General features: G+C 39.6%; 2 protein-coding genes across 2 annotated transcripts in view; both read left to right on the top strand.

Moving 5' to 3' along the window:
* LOC114664510 (nuclear GTPase SLIP-GC-like) overlaps window positions 1-14,393 on the top strand; it is a 57,672-nt gene extending 43,279 nt beyond the window's left edge. The window contains exons 16-18 of the mRNA XM_051918821.1: window positions 3,165-3,298; window positions 12,411-12,498; window positions 13,125-14,393. Of these exons, the coding sequence (XP_051774781.1) occupies window positions 3,165-3,298; window positions 12,411-12,498; window positions 13,125-13,192 (290 nt within the window). The 3' untranslated portion in view covers window positions 13,193-14,393. The remainder of the gene's footprint in view (window positions 1-3,164; window positions 3,299-12,410; window positions 12,499-13,124) is intronic.
* Window positions 1-17,120, top strand: part of LOC114642148 (nuclear GTPase SLIP-GC-like) — a 525,435-nt gene that overhangs the window by 200,114 nt on the left and 308,201 nt on the right. The window lies entirely within an intron of this gene.

Raw genomic sequence — 17,120 nt, forward strand, 5'->3', positions numbered from 1 at the left:
TCCAGACGGACGCTTCAGACACAGGTCTTGGTGCCGGGCTGAGCCAAAGTGTTGATAGAATTGAACACTCCTCCAGGTACCTCAGCCGGAAACTGTTGGATCACAAAACCAGGTATGCGGCGGAGGAGTGGGAAACACTACCGGTTAATTGGGTGATCACCCTGCTGAGTTACTACCTTCTGGGCTGTGAGTTCACCCTGGTGATGGACCATGCGCCACTACAGTGGATGGCCTTGCACAAGGAGTCAAACCCCATGGTCACGAGGTGGTTCTTAGACCTCCAGCAGTACAAGTTTTCGGTCCGTTACCAGCGGCTTAATCTGCAAGCTAATGCAATGCCCTTTCGAGGTTTCCCAACCTCTTGGCCAGGTACGCCTGACCCGATGGATCTGGGCTGAGGGGGAGGCTGTGTCACACACACGCGTTTAGGAGTCAATCAAAGGGGCCAGAAAATGCCAATTCCACGCCAGGCCAGGGGGCAGTGGGTTGTACTGGATCTGTCTCTTTTGCACAACCACTGTAACTTAAGCCCTTTAACAGCCAGGGAAAGTACACGAGTGGCTGCTCCAAACCTTCGTTGTGTGTCCAGTCTTTTACTTCACAATTTATAATCTAAGCGAGTCTAAGGTCAGTCATGTACTTTGACATCCCATAGCAACTCAGTCCGGCCATTTTGCAAGACCTTTGATTTTGTCTTAAGTCATAAGAATGGGATTTTGAGCATGATAGCTGACAACTATTGATCACTCACCCAGAAGTACAATGCATCTAATGCAGCTATGAGCCATAACCAGTGTGGGTATTTTGGACCTGACACACAGAAAAGAGGCTCATCTGTCTGAAGTAGCGTGTTTTATGTACCACCACAGAATGGAAAAAAGAAACAAAAATGGTGGACAATGCGGCTAAACTCGCAAGACATAAAATATAATAGGCCTTGGAGTAAACTGTATTTGCTGCACAGTTCTGAAACAAATTAATCAAGTTGTATTATGCGGTATAAATCTTGCATTCCCAACCTGATGGGAACTTTTTAAAAGTTTGCTTTTTTATTTAGCAACTTTTAATTTTAGAACATTAACTCAAAGTAAAGCAAAGAATATTTAGCATCTATCCATCCACTACAACCTGCAATTCAAGATCAAGAGAATCAGAGGCTGGCTTTGAATCATTGGCTGTAACCAGGAATCTTTCTCAGGAGGCTTTTAAGATAACCTCACATACACATTTTAGGAGCATAGGCAGAAAACCAGAATATAAAGAGCAAAGTCGGTGCAGACTTAGGAAAAGATGTAACCTTAACACAGATGCTGATAGCATCAGTATTTGAATCTAGTGTGCTTGACGTGTGAGGCTGTAGCGTTAACCAGTGCGCTCACATACCAGTCATAGTACATGAATAGTAAGTGTAAATCATATTACAAGACAAGATCTATGCAGATTTAAAAGCATTCACTGAAACATTTGTTTGGATGGCTGGGCAGGGGACTATAAATATAATAAAGTACACTATATGGCCAAAAGGATGTGGACACTTGAACATTACACCTATATGGGTTTGTTGGACATCCCATTCCAAAACCATGGGTTTGAATTTGGAGTTTGCCCCCCACACGTTGTGACTATAACAATTTTCACACTCTGGGAATGCTTTCCACAGGAGTTTTGACTTTGTCTGTGAGAATTTGCGTCCATTTAGCCAAAAGAGCATTTGTAATGTTAGGTACTGATGTCAGATGAGAAAACGTCACAGTCAGTGTTCTAATTCAACCCAAAGGTGTTCAAGAGGATTCAGGTCAGTTGGGACCTGGTTTTGTGCACAGGGCACAGTCATGCTGGAGTAGAAAAGGGCCTTCTACAAACTGCTGCCACAAAGTTGGAAGTGCACAAGCATTTCAAATGTCTTTTCATGCTGTAGCATTAACAGTATCCACCACTGGAACCAAGGGGCCTAGCAGAAACCCTGAAGCAGAGGCCCAAATAATTTTCCCTGCTCCACCAAACTTTACAGTAGGAACTCTGCAGTATAGAAGGTAGTGCTCTCCTGGCATCCGTCAAACCCAGATTTGTCTATCAGACTACCAGATAGACCAATGATAGCAAGATTTATACCAGTCCTGCTCGGCCATGATAAGTCATCTTACCAAAGCTCCCAACACAGTTTTTGTGCTGATGTTGCTTCCTAGAGGTGGCTTGGAACTCTATTGTGAGTGATGCCAGAGAGGATAGGTGATTTTATGTGGTACGCACTTCAGCATGGTCTATCACTCTGTGGGTAAGCTGTTGTTGATCATAAACACTTGCACTTCATGATGACAGCACTTACTAGCAGAGCTGAAATTTCAAATAAAGATTTTTGGCAAAGATGGCATCCTATTACAGTGTAACATTTAAAGCTCTTTAGAGTGACCCATTCTACTGCTGATGATTGTCAATAGAGATTACATGGCTATGTGCTCGATATTATGCACCTGTTAATAATGGGTGAGGCTGAAATACTCAGTAATTTAAAGGGATGTCATCATACTTTTACCCATGAGGTATATACTGTAGGCACTGCATGTATGTGGGATTAATCTAAAACCACAACCTTAGGGCACCCTAAAAGGTCACATTTTAAAAATACATTATTCATTATAAGGTATTCATTATAAAGAGCAATGAAAATTAGGAAAATTAATTTCACTGAGTCTAACATTAAAATCTTAATCAAAAGTGACAAACAACAAAGAAATTATTATTAAATGGCTTAAAAGCAAATAATTATTATTATTTTTTTTATAAAGTGTTTATTTAAAACATTACAGCCTTACTAGATTGTTACAAGTGTTAGTTGCTGGAAAGTTGTGAGAGTTTACATGAACATCTATCTATTCATTTGCTGAACCCATTTATTCCAAGCAGTGATGGACACAAAGGGATGGCCACTGTGGTTCAAGCTCAAATATATGGTGCCATGCTCTGTTAAAGTGAGTGAAATTGTGCCTCGGTTAACCCTGCGATGGACTGGTATCTTGGCCTGTACTGGTTCCTGCTTGTAATAGGCTTCACAGTGTTCATGATTCTGTGCAGGAAGAGCAGTTAAGGGAATGGAGTATAGCAATTATGTATATTCTGCTTTCATTCTTATAAATTAAAATGTACTCACCTAATCTTTTTTTAAGATGCTGGTAAAGAAGAAAGCCATAATTCAATGAAAAAAATTAAGAAAATGTTTAAAGAAAAACTGGAAGAATGCCAAAGTACCATGTTCAAAGAAGCAATGATTAACATGCTGACTGAGTTTAATGACCTAAAGGTGAGTGAAATTTCAGTTTTTACTTTGTCTGAAGGAGAAAATGATATAAACTGGAACAGGTAAGTAATATGATCTGAAAATGTCTTTGGATCAACTGGGGCATGAAGAATGGTAAGACATCAGACGTCCTATAAAAAGGCCATCAATATATCAAAGAATCTGAGTTGGCAAATTTACCAGTATCTCCACTGAATTAAAACAGCATTTGTTTATTCTGAATAGCTCCAAATATGAGAGTAGTTTAGGGTGATCTACAAATATTAAAATAAACAGTACAATTACAAATATAAAAAAGAACAAAAAAAATGTAAATGGAATAATCTGATGATTTATGTATGCATTGTTTATAATATCAAATGGCAGTATCCAGTTTAATAATATACTGTATACTATGATCAGATGGCTAGAGAGGAGAAGAAAAAAACTCCAGTTGGTTGTGAGTACTGAAGAAAAACTATGCAGGTTACCATATTTAACATGTGTCTCAGAACAGAACTGTCCAATTGGCTCAAAGAGCTCAGAGTGACACAAATGTGGCCCTACTTATCAGTTTGTCCTATTTAGAAAACTACTCCTAACTTGACTAGGATTAAGGGGATGTCATGAGCTGTTCTAACTCACTTGGTGCTGCCAGAAGATGGCATTCAGGCACAGATCGACATGCACATTCCAGGAAAGGCAGAATGTTTTGGAAACACTGGACAACATTAAACAACACTGAACTCGTAAAAAATATTGATTTGACAGAGATGTAATAATATTTGTAATGAATCTTGTGTGTCACATGATCGCTCCAGCTATGTGAAGAAGCCTTGGGCTGTCAGCCAATATGAAACTGTTGGTAACGTTACTTTTTTTGGTTATGGGCAAAATGTAGCTTTGCATTAGTGATGATCTGAGTATATCACAACTAGTGTTGGATAAGTTACTTTTAAAAAGTAATATATTAAATATTATATTACTTAAAAACAGTAATAAAAATATTCCAGAAAATGTTAGTAGTAGTAGTGAGTTATATTTCATATTATATTACTTTTATTTATTCACAAACTAGGGGGCTTCGCTAGTTCGTTCGCTCGCCAACTAAGTCTGCGCTACGTGCCAGCCACTTCGTGTCTCTGCCGCTTGCATATATGTGGATTTCATTTTCACCAAACAACAAATCCTTTAATTCTCATGGATACACCTTTTCATTGGGAAGAAATACTACTTTTCCCTGATGGCAACACAAATTAGACAATCTACAAGTCACCAACTTAAAGTTTAAATCCAAACAATATATTTGATCTCTTTTCACTGTTCCTTTATTTCACCGAGTAATAATTTTGTTTGTTTGCGCTAATGCGATCTTTACTATAATTTTTTTAGACTTTCGAATTTTAGTACTTTCATTATCTCTGACCTGCTCTGCATTTGTATCACACCATCTTTTTGAATTCTTTACGACATTCTACTTTGTCATCTACTCTTTGTCTTTTATTTCCTGCCCTGGGCATGGCTAAATCTCTTGGCACAAAGTCTCGTCTCTCAGGATGTGAACGCATCTATCTGAAAAAGTCATGTCTTGTCCCAGGCTAAAAAGTCTCAACTAGTCCCAGGATTGTTTTTATTATAATAGAGAGATAAGTATGAAGCTTTCAAAAGCTTTCAAAAATTTGCAGCAAGCACATCCTTCAAAATAATAGCAGGTTTGTAAACACATCTGAATATATAATCACAGACAAACACACAATAGTAATTATATCTTTTTTCAATATAATAACAACAAAGCAATACATAAATAAAATATATTTTTAGGTATTGGTCTTAAATGAACACAGGTGAACTCTGGTACGCAAAGTTGTCCCGTTTGATATATTAAACATAACTAATTTAAAATTGACACTGTTGTAATATTATGTAATTATGAACTTTTGAAAATTAATAAGTTTCTACTTTTTGCAATCTAATTAACTTTTAGATAGTCAACAAAAGTAAAAACAAAGCAAAAAAACTAGCTGAAGTTTCCCAAAACCTGCGTGTTTATATTTATTCTTTGAAATATGTTAAGTGTTTGTTATACTGTATCTCATATACAGTAAATAGTCTTCCAAAAAGAAAATCTGAAAGGCGATTCTCATTGGTGTGAGCAGAGCCCAAAATTTCTGTTACTGAACAGTCTTTCTACAGAAACACTGTCTTGTACTGTAAGAAGACATACTCACTTCACAGAAGTCGATAGAGGCATTCCACACTCATTGTGATTTCACAATCGTACTGATTGATTTCAGTAGCAATCACAATATAGATGACCCCAAGTGTGCCTGCAAGTAGGGTCCTTGTTCATGTTGTAGTTTACAACCAATCCTATGGACAATAATTACCACAAAAAAACCTGAATTGTGTGCAGTAGTACACATAAATTGGCAAAGAAAAAGGTGTGAAGTGTTTTAGTTAAGAATGTGCATGCATGCATTAGTGTGAGCGTGGAATTCCCAAGAAAAAAGAAACTCGTTTTTGTAGTGCATGTAAGGATGCCCTCCAGTTCGCGCTCGTGCTCGCTCACGTGCACGCTTGGTCACTACCTCTATGTATTAAATGCCTTGCAGCGATTAAGCGGAGCACCTGAGTAGGTAGCACCTGCGTCTTTCGCGATTGGTGAAAAGGAGCAGCGTGTCGCGGAACTGGCTAAAGATTTGTTCCCCGACTATAACAGGCACTTCCTGCCTCAAAAGGGCTGTCTTTAAAATCGATGGTGTGGTTAGTATAGCTGTTCTGTTCTGGAAACATCGGCTTGTGCCTTATTTTGTAAATATTTTCTTGAATATATTATAGATATCTACTAGTGCAGTTTTATTTTGGTGGAGAATATATATACATACATACATATATTATATATATATATATATATATATATATATATATATATATATATATATACATACATACACACAGTGCATCCGGAAAGTATTCACAGCGCATCACTTTTTCCACATTTTGTTATGTTACAGCCTTATTCCAAAATGGATTAAATTCATTTTTTTCCTCAGAATTCTACAAACAACAACCCATAATGACAACGTGAAAAACGTTTACTTGAGAAAACACATGTACATAAGTATTCACAGCCTTTGCTGTGAAGCTCAAAATTGAGCTCAGGTGCATCCTGTTTCCCCTGATCATACTTGAGATGTTTCGGCAGCTTAATTGGAGTCCACCTGTGGTAAATTCAGTTGGTTGGACATGATTTGGAAAGGCACACACCTGTCTATATAAGGTCCCACAGTTGACAGTTCATGTCAGAGCACAAACCAAGCATGAAGTCAAAGGAATTGTCTGTAGACCTCCGAGACAGGATTGTCTCGAGGCACATATCTGGGGAAGGTTACAGAAAAATTTCTACTGCTTTGAAGGTCCCAATGAGCATAGTGGCCTCCATCATCCGTAAGTGGAAGAAGTTCGAAACCACCAGGACTCTTCCTAGAGCTGGCCGGCCATCTAAACTGAGCGATCAGGGGAGAAGGGCCTTAGTCAGGGAGGTGACCAAGAACCCGATGGTCACTCTGTCGGAGCTCCAGAGGTCCTCTGTGGAGAGAGAAGAACCTTCCAGAAGGACAACCATCTCTACAGCAATCCACCAATCAGGCCTGTATGGTAGAGTGGCCAGACGGAAGCCACTCCTTAGTAAAAGGCACATGGCAGCCCGCCTGGAGTTTGCCAAAAGGCACCTGAAGGACTCTCAAACCATGACAGAGAAAATTCTCTGGTCTGATGAGACAAAGATTGAACTCTTTGGTGTGAATGCCAGGCGTCACGTTTGGAGGAAACCTGGCACCATCCCTACAGTGAAGCATGGTGGTGGCAGCATCATGCTGTGGGGATGTTTTTCAGCAGCAGGAACTGGGAAAGGACTTGGAAAAGGCATTCGACCGTGTCCCTCGGGGAATCATGTGGGGGGTACTCCGAGAGTATGGGGTACCGGCCCCCCTGATAAGGGCTGTTCGGTCCCTGTACGATCGGTGCCAGAGCCTGGTCCGCATTGCCGGCAATAAGTCGAACCCGTTTCCAGTGAGAGTTGGACTCCGCCAGGGCTGCCCTTTGTCACCGATTCTGTTCGTAACTTTTATGGACAGAATTTCTAGGCGCAGCCAGGGCGTTGAGGGGGTCCGGTTTGGTGGGCTCAGGATTGGGTCACTGCTCTTTGCAGATGATGTTGTCCTGTTTGCTTCATCAGGCCGTGATCTTCAGCTCTCTCTGGATCGGTTCGCAGCCGAGTGTGAAGCGGCTGGGATGAGAATCAGCACCTCCAAATCCGAGACCATGGTCCTCAGCCGGAAAAGGGTGGAGTGCCCTCTCAGGGTTGGTAGCGAGATCCTGCCCCAAGTGGAGGAGTTCAAGTATCTCGGGGTCTTGTTCATGAGTGAGGGAAGAATGGAGCGTGAGATCGACAGGCGGATCAGTGCGGCATCCGCAGTAATGCGGGTGCTGCATCAGTCTGTCGTGGTGAAAAAGGAGCTGAGCCGCAAGGCGAAGCTCTCAATTTACCAGTCGATCTATGTTCCTACCCTCACCTATGGTCATGAGCTATGGGTAGTGACCGAAAGAACGAGATCGCGAATACAAGCGGCTGAAATGAGTTTCCTCCGCAGGGTGTCTGGGCTTTCCCTTAAAGATAGGGTGAGAAGCTCAGTCATCCGGGAGGGGCTCAGAGTAAAGCCGCTGTTCCTCCGCATCGAGAGGAGTCAGATGAGGTGGCTCGGGCATCTGATCAGGATGCCTCCTGGACGCCTCCCTGGTGAGGTGTTCCGGGCACGTCTAACCGGGAGGAGGCCCCGGGGAAGACCCAGGACACGTTGGAGGGACTATGTCTCTCGACTGGCCTGGGAACGCCTCGGGATTCTCCCGGAAGAGCTAGAAGAAGTGGCTGGGGAGAGGGAAGTCTGGGCATCTCTACTCAAGCTGCTGCCCCCGCGACCCGACCTCGGATAAGCGGGAGACAATGGATGGATGGATGGATATATAATATATATATATATATATATATATATATATATATATATATATATATATATATATATAGGGTTTGTGGTGCACTTTTCTTGTATATACTTTTTTTCTTGTACGTAATTTTGGTGTATTCTTTGATCTTTGTTTTGTGTAGCTTCTTCCTGAGCGCATTTTCTTGTTTTAGGAAGACTACAATTTGTTTATATATATTTTTGTCTTTATTTTTCATTTTTGGGCCTGGAAACTTCACTGTATATACTGTATTGCTCATTAGTTTTGACTGGGATATTATTTTTGTGTTTTTTTGATGCACCTGTAAATAAAACCCACCCTTGTTTTGGAAAAGCCACCTTTTTGTGTCTGCGTCTCCATGTTTGACTTCACACAAATCTGATCCCGGTCGGTCCTGCACTACAAGATGTCAACTGTGTGGTCTAGTTCCAACCTTGCCACTACACAGGGTGTCACAATGCCTTTACAACATGTGAGGTATTCCACAAGTTTATACATTTTCCCACCTGTCCACATGGTGTAATATTAAAGCAAGCTTCATTCCTGGAGTTGTTGGGATGACTGACATTAGAGATAATCGCCCCAAGTGTAAATGAGTTTGCATATATGCATCACAAGTGATACCACAGTATAAACACACAGGTTGAATGAATTTAAACCAAATTATTTTTGATGTTGTTGTGAAGTGGCCTGGTTCAATGTATGACTCTTGGTTGCTTCATTAAAATGGACTAAACCCTGAAAGTAAGTTTATTGTAGATAAGGGATGCCCTCAGAAGAGAAGATCTATGATTCATTTCCCAAACATGACAGGTATTGCAAAGTTTTCACACTATGACTATTATTTATTATCTTTGTGATGGTGCCTTAGCAATAGTATAACAAAAAAACAACATGTCATCTTGATTTCCAAGACAACTAAAAAACACCTTAATGAGTACCATTTTGTGGATCAGGTGCTGTATAATCATTATGTCATTTGTTCAGAAATGCACACTCCTGCTCCTCGCTGGGAGCGGGTATAGAGTGCTTCATAACAACCTCTCATGTCTTACTCTGGGGAAGGACAAATTCCTATCTTAGAATCTTCTTCTTCTTCTTTCGGCTGCTCTCGTTAGGGGCTGCCACAGCGGATCATCTTCTTCCATATCTTCCTGTCCTCTTCATCTTGTTCTGTTACACCCATCAAATGCATGTCTTCTCTCACCACATCCATAAACCTTCTCTTAGGCCTTCCTCTTTTCCTTTTCCCTGGCAGCTCTATCCTTAGCATCCTTCTCCCAATATACCCAGCGTCTTTCCTCTGCACATGTCCAAACCAACGTAATCTCGTCTCTCTGACTTTGTCTCCCAACTGTCCAACTTGAGCTGACCCTCTACTGTACTCATTTCTAATCCTATCCATCCTCGTCACACCCAGTGCAAATCTTAGCATTTTTAACTCTGCCACTTTCAGCTCTGTCTCCTGCTTTCTGGTCAGTGCCACCGTCTCTGACCCATATAACATAGCTGGTCTCACTGCCATCCTGTAGACCATCCCTTTCATTCTGGCTGATACCTGTCTGTCACAGATTACTCCTGACACTCTTTTCCACCCATTCCACCCTGCATGCACTCTCTTTTTCACCTCTTTTCCTCAATCTCCATTACTCTGTACTGTTGATCCCAAGTATTTAAACTCATCCACCTTCACCAACTCTACTCCTTGCCTCCTCACCATTCCACTGACCTCTCTCTCAGTTACACACATGTATTCTGTCTTGTTCCTACTGACCTTCATTCCTCTCCTCTCCAGAGCATATCTCTACCTTTCCAGGGTCTCCTCAACCTGCTCCCTACTATTGCTACAGATCACAATGTCATCAGCAAACATCATAGTCCATGGGCTCATTAGACTCCTGTCTAATGTCGCCTGTCAACCTGTCCATCACCATTGCAAATAAGAAAGGGCTCAGAGCCGATCCCTGATGTAATTCCACCTTGAATGCATCCGTTATTCCTACCGCAGACCTCACCACTGTTACACTTCCCTCCTACATATCCTGTACAACTCTTACATACTTCTAAGCCACTCCCAACTTCCTCATACAATACCACAACTCCCCTTGAGGCACCCTGTCATATGCTTTCTCCAGGTCCACAAAGACGCAATGCAACTCCTTCTGGCCTTCTCTATACTACTCCATCAACATCCTCAGAGCAAACATCACATCTGTGGTGCTCTTTCTTGGCATGAAACTATACTGCTGCTCACTAATCATCACCTCACTTCTTAACCTAGCTTCCACTACTCTTTCCCATAATTTCATGCTGTGGCTCATCAATTTCTATCCCCCTGTAGTTACTACAGTCCTGCATATCCCCTATTTCTATCTTAGAATCATCCTAGGGAATTCTTATAGGATTTTAGTGCAGTTCCTACGAGTTATTCTGAGAATTACTTGGGATGGTATTTATCAAGTGTATTAAAATTAACAAGGTAGGATATTGCTCTAAGCTGCATGCAATTGTTGCCACTGCATAACAACATAAAAGAATAATATTGTAATAAGTACCAAGATAGAAAGACGAAGACACACACACTGAATGAGAGTAAAGCCCAAAATCAGACATGTTTAGTTAACAATGAATAATCTAGAGATTGTTCCTGCCTTCCATCCTAGGTTCCAGTTTCCTTGCGACCCTGCTCAGGATTAAGCAAGTTTAGAAACTACAACGTAGATGGATGAATGGATGATCCACAGCTGTACTATCAGATGATTCATCTTCCCACCATTATGGCAATGTTAAACAACTCATAAAGTAACAGTTATACTAGCTAGAGGACTGTTTCTGAAATCATGTTCACACTTTCAGTGTCCCATTCATCTCCCACTGTGCAGTGTCATGCCTCTCTCCGGTATCCTTCCTTATCTTCTTTCAAGCTGTATTTATCTAATACCTTTAAAATTCTCCACCTGCCTTCTTGAACCTTACTAAGCTTGTAAAATGTAATGCGAAAGTCTGTGGAATACAGAGCTCAGCATACCTGAGTGACATTTAGCTGTCAATCACCCATCCAACCTTGCTTATCTTCAGGTCAATATGCTGGCTTCTACAATACAGTTTGCACCAATGACCACCTGTGTTTTGATACTGTGATATTGCCTTTGATTACCATATGTATGCTCACTTGAGGAAATGATCTTTTTGTGCTTGCCGAATTTCATCAATGCAGCTTGACGTTACATTACCATACATTGTGTGGTGGCAGGGAAAGTGTCTAAATCTGCGTATTACCTCACACATTGTAAAGGTGTTCAAATTTTGGTGTATAATTTGAGAAATGATTTGTTGGAACATACACAAATCATTGCTATTGCTAAGGGGCATTTTACATGTAATGTTACCAACACGTTCATTTTTGCTGATAGCACACGGCTTTTTCACGTAGATGGACTGATCATGTTCCATACAAGATTTGTTAATATTAATCATTCTCGTCTAATCGATATCTTTTTATGAGTTCATCATTCATTGTCCCGCATTCCAAAACATTCAGCTTTTCCCAAGATGTGCATTCCAATCTCTGATTAACCACCATCTTCTGGCAGCTCCTAGTGAGGTAACTCAGCTCACAAGCTCCTGACTAAGTCAGAAGTGGTTTCCTAACTTAGGAAAACTGATAAAATGCTTTACTCCTCTGCTAAGAGTAGGACCAAATTTGCATCACTCTGAAATTTTTGAGGACTATTTTCCTACTCTGAAAGGTTTTAATTATCATGGATACTGGTATTTCACGGCCAAAACACTGCCAAGTCCCACTAGGTCTTTCTACTGTTCTTACATGTGACAAATTTACTAATTATTATCTACATATAATAAAAAGTCATAAAAGATTGAATATAATGGGTGTCATTATAGCAGTGCTGTCTTTCATTCATTCCAGTACTGACCTCTCTGTGCCTTTAATGGAACTTTGTTAGAAATAATACATAGAAATTAGAGTGTCTGTGAGCAAAAAAAATAACTTTTACATTAATTATATTAGTAAAAATGTTTAGTGTATTGGTAATTATAGTAGTTAAATACTTACCAATTTTTTTTATTTATAATTATTATTTAATCTCTTAAGACTGATGTCATAAAAACTCTAGAAGATAAAATGGAAGCATCCATGATGCTGGCACTGACACATTTTCCAGAGGGATTGCATTTACCAGGTATTACATAATGATTATTTTTTGAATATGTTTGCTGTATGTATGTAGAATCATTTAATAAAAAGGAAACCCTACCCCTAACCCCTAACCATTTCTACAAACACTAACTTAACCCTAAGCCTAACCCTAATTTTAAAAACAGACTTACACTACACTGCAGTGGGCTGGGATTGGCTTCAGCAGACCCCCGTGACCCTGTAGTTAGGATATAGCAGGTTGGATAATGGATGGATGGACTTACACTAGAGCAATTTACAGTCACCATTTATCAGAACATGCAACTTTTTGGATGTTGAAGTAACACTAGGAAAAAAATATGCAAACATGTGCAGAACATTTAAATCCCACATAAATTGTGATCAAGCCAGGGTATTCTGCCTGGTCTGCTTAATGTGAGGATCAGCCATGTTAGACTATTCATCCCAATGCTGTTAGAAGAGCGACTATCAGAAATAAATACACAACTGATCCCATTTTTCAAAATAGGCAACACATGCAAAATTGTGTTTTAAACTAAGGAAAGGATCCAATAATTACATATAATCAGTAATGTAGCCAAGCCTTTATAGTTTGTATTAGAAGTCCTGTTGTCATTGACTCATACTTTATATTCTTCCCTTTTCTAGATTCCACAAATGAATTGGAGCAGATGAAGACACTTTGTGATAATACAAACCTTGAAATTTTTAACTGAAAGTTGAACTGACATACATAGAGGTGCAATTCCTAATTTATTGTTTTAGATACTAGCAGGTTTGGTTTTATTTCGATACATTAATATTCTATTTTGGATACCCATAAATTTCATAAACAGTGTTCAAACACTTCTTAAAAATATAATTTGTTATGAAAGTCTCAAAAGAATCTGACTGAAAAATGACACAGCATTAGGTTTTATTGTTAACCCTTTTTCCTAAATATATTATAACACAGTTGTTTTGATCTACATTGTCAATTTGTACTCTTACCTTATGTTTCTTAATTGTATTTTTAAAGTAATGCAATATTAATGTGCAAATGAATTTAGTTTTATATCATATAACACTTCAAAAAAATCAGTATAGCTGATTTGTTAAATTGTGTTCATTAGCCACAGTGTTTAGAGATATTTCAAATGAGTTTAGACTATCTTATGATAAACTATCTATTATTTCCTGTATTACATTCTGTTCAATTGTAAGAAATTTAATGCTCCCTCCATATGGGAAAACAGTATCTTATATTATCTAAAGCTAGAAAAAATGTATTTTCTTTATGTAGAACTGGGTTGAGTTTCTTTAGATTTCACCAAAAACATTAATGTTTTTCATCAATAAGTCTGTTTGGCTCCTGTATTAACTCTTTGTTCTTGGTGGGGATGTAGGTTTTAAAAAGGTTAGTGATTTTAAACTTTATTTGTTTCTGTAATATATATTTTAAGTTTCTTAATTTTGTTTCACTGAAACTTACACTTGATTGTCATATCATAACACTTCTTTTTTAATGCATATCTTTGGAACAAATAAAATACTATGTATTCATTAGTCACGTGCAGTAAATATCAGTATTTTGGCCTCTGATGTAGTCAGCTGGTCAATCAGTCTGTCAGTCCACATATCTGGTCATAAAACTCTTGTCTCTATTTAGACAATTTTGTAGAGTTGAATTTAAGTATAAGTTTGTATTCCCATTCTCTCTGAACACCCTTACGTTGTTACTGTCAGACACAGTGAATCCCTATGTGGAGTACTGAGAAGTTTGACGTTGTAGGCCTCAGTGATACATATTTATGTGTATTGGATCCTATGTAGAATACTAAAGAGTCACTTGCAGTTAAGCAGCACTCATAAGTAATTGTGTGATAGGATTTCTTTTCTCTGAAGTATCAAACTGACAGGAATAAGACCACATTAAAAATTGTAACCCGGTAAACACCAAGAGGCAACGTTGGTCAGATTTTGCCTGACTGCGGTGGGGTTTGGGAATTGGGGGTGGGTTATGGGGCAGGGGGGAATTTGGAGTAACTTGTAGAAAATCACTTCTTGTGAATGGGACTTTTCCAGGTTGGTTGCACTCATAGGGGAAAAAAGCAGTAAAATGAGCTGGAAAGACAGCAAAAGTGGTTGAAAGAAGAAAAAAAGAATTACAGGAGAAAGAAATGGATCTATAATAATAAAAGGCAAAGCCCTCACTGACTGACTGACTGACTGACTGACTGACTGACTGACTGACTGACTGACTCACTGACTGACTGACTCACTCATCACTAATTCTCCAACTTCCCGTGTAGGTGGAAGGCTGAAATTTGGCAGGCTCATTCCTTACAGCTTACTTACAAAAGTTAGGCAGGTTTAATTTCGAAATTCAAAGCGTAATGGTCATAACTGGAACATATTTTTTGTCCATACACTGTAATGGAGGAGGCGGAGTCACGTATCGCGTCATCACGCCTTCTATAATAATAAAAGGCAAAGCTCTCACTGACTGACTGACTGACTCACTCATCACTAATTCTCCAACTTCCCGTGTAGGTGGAAGGCTGAAATTTGGCAGGCTCATTCCTTACAGCTTACTTACAAAAGTTAGGCAGGTTTCATTTCGAAATTCAAAGCGTAATGGTCATAACTGGAACATATTTTTTGTCCATACACTGTAATGGAGGAGGCGGAGTCACGTATCGCGTCATCACGCCTCCTACGTAATCACGTGAACTAAAAACAAGGAAGACATTTACAGCACGAGTCACACGCGGGAACGAAGGTAATGACGTTAATTTTTGACTGTCTTTTAATACTGTGTAAGCATACATATTAACACGTGCAATTAAACGTGTGCATTTACGGGGTGATTTCTCAGGCTTAAAAGCTCGCCTTTTACTAAAAAGGTAAATGCAAAACTATTTTCAATCAGTTTATTGAAATGCTCCCGTTAAGGATTGCAATAACATATTCGCGAGATAAAAGAACGAAGTAGGGGGAAATGGAGGAAGAGCCGCAAACAGCGAAGAGCAAAAAATTAATTAAACAATTGAGAACGGAGCGAGTTAAGCATACAAGCATGTTCATAAGGGAAACAAAGCACGGTGTAAAACGTAAGTTTAAATTAAGTTTATAGAAACGCTCCCGCTGCGGATTGCAATAACATATTCGCGACATAAAAGTTTAATGAGAAGACACGAGGTATAAAAAAGCACGGTGTAAACCGTAACCTTAACTTTATAGAAACGCTCCCGCTGCCGTTTGCAATGCCATATTCGCGAGATACAAGTTTAATGAGAAGACGCGAGGTATAAACGACCGTTTGCATCACTTTGTAACAGAGTTAAAATTGCTGTAGTGACAAACTTTTAACTGCCGGGTCTTAGCTAACATTAAATAAACCCGTGGACATCGCAACATCACACAAGAGAGTGGCTCACGTGAAGTGACTGAACGCAGCAGGAGTGATCACTTGCATTAATCAAACCTGTTCAAAAAAACACATTACACAATTGATAAGGTAGGAAAAGAATATGAAACAAGGCACGGTATAAACCGTAACTTTAAGTTTATAGAAACGCTGCCGTTTGCAATACCATATTCGCCCCTGCGAAGCGCGGTGATTTTGCTATATATATGAAACTATTTCAACCATTGTATGATCTGCTTCTCGCAACTGAAAGAGGGCACCGTGGCAGAAGTTAGCCGACTTGCTCACCAACCACAAGCGTTACCTGGTAGGTAACCACCCATACAATCAGATTGTGAATCAGACTACGAATGCCTGCAATGTAATTACCCCGATCTACATGCTGTCAAATGAACGAACCCCACGCCGTGGCACAACGTTAGGGGCTTCACCTCTACGTCCGAGGATCGATTCCCGTAAGGGAGTGCAGTGACTGTGTACTCCTGATGAGCCCACAATTACGGCGAAACACGTGTCGCATACTATGCATCTTCAAAGCACAGTGTAAACAGTAAGTTTAAATTGAGTTTATAGAAACGCTCCCGCTGCCGTTTGCAATACCATATTAGATGACTTTGTAACAGAGTTAAAATTGCTGGAGCGATACATTTTTAACTGCTGGGTCATGTCGCGTGTTCTTGGGTAGGTACACCAAAAAATTTATACATTTATGCATGTAATAGGCAAACAAAAAATGTACTATACCCGAAAGCACTACAGTAGTACTCAATGTATCTTTACTTCTTAAATGTTAATGTTTTACTGTTTAATAATTTATACGATTCTTATATGTTATTCAGATTCTTTTATCAAAATACCAGTAACAGCGCACTCCACGATAACGTGGAGTGAATACACTTGACATGACCATTCATAGTATTTATCCTCTTTCTCTGTATGTTTACCATTCGTTTGCTCAGAGGTTGATGCGCTTGCTGCTTAATGAGCAGCTCTTGACCCTAGCGTCCCGCTGCTTCTCTTCTTTCGTCGGCATCTTTTCCCGTTAAAACTGATTTCTTTTAAAACTTAGTATGTTTTTCTTTAATTTTTCAGTTTAAGCTGGCACTTAAGTCTTCAATCTGCCTCAAGAATGATTAGCGAAGGTGGTAGACAATGAAAACGTCAGCCGTACGCATCCGCCACGCACGCACTGGTGCGCGCAGCTGTGACTTGATTCTACAATAAAATAAAATAAA

Source organism: Erpetoichthys calabaricus, chromosome 14 (genome assembly GCF_900747795.2).
Source record: "Erpetoichthys calabaricus chromosome 14, fErpCal1.3, whole genome shotgun sequence".
NCBI classification, from domain to species: Eukaryota; Metazoa; Chordata; class Cladistia; order Polypteriformes; family Polypteridae; genus Erpetoichthys; species Erpetoichthys calabaricus.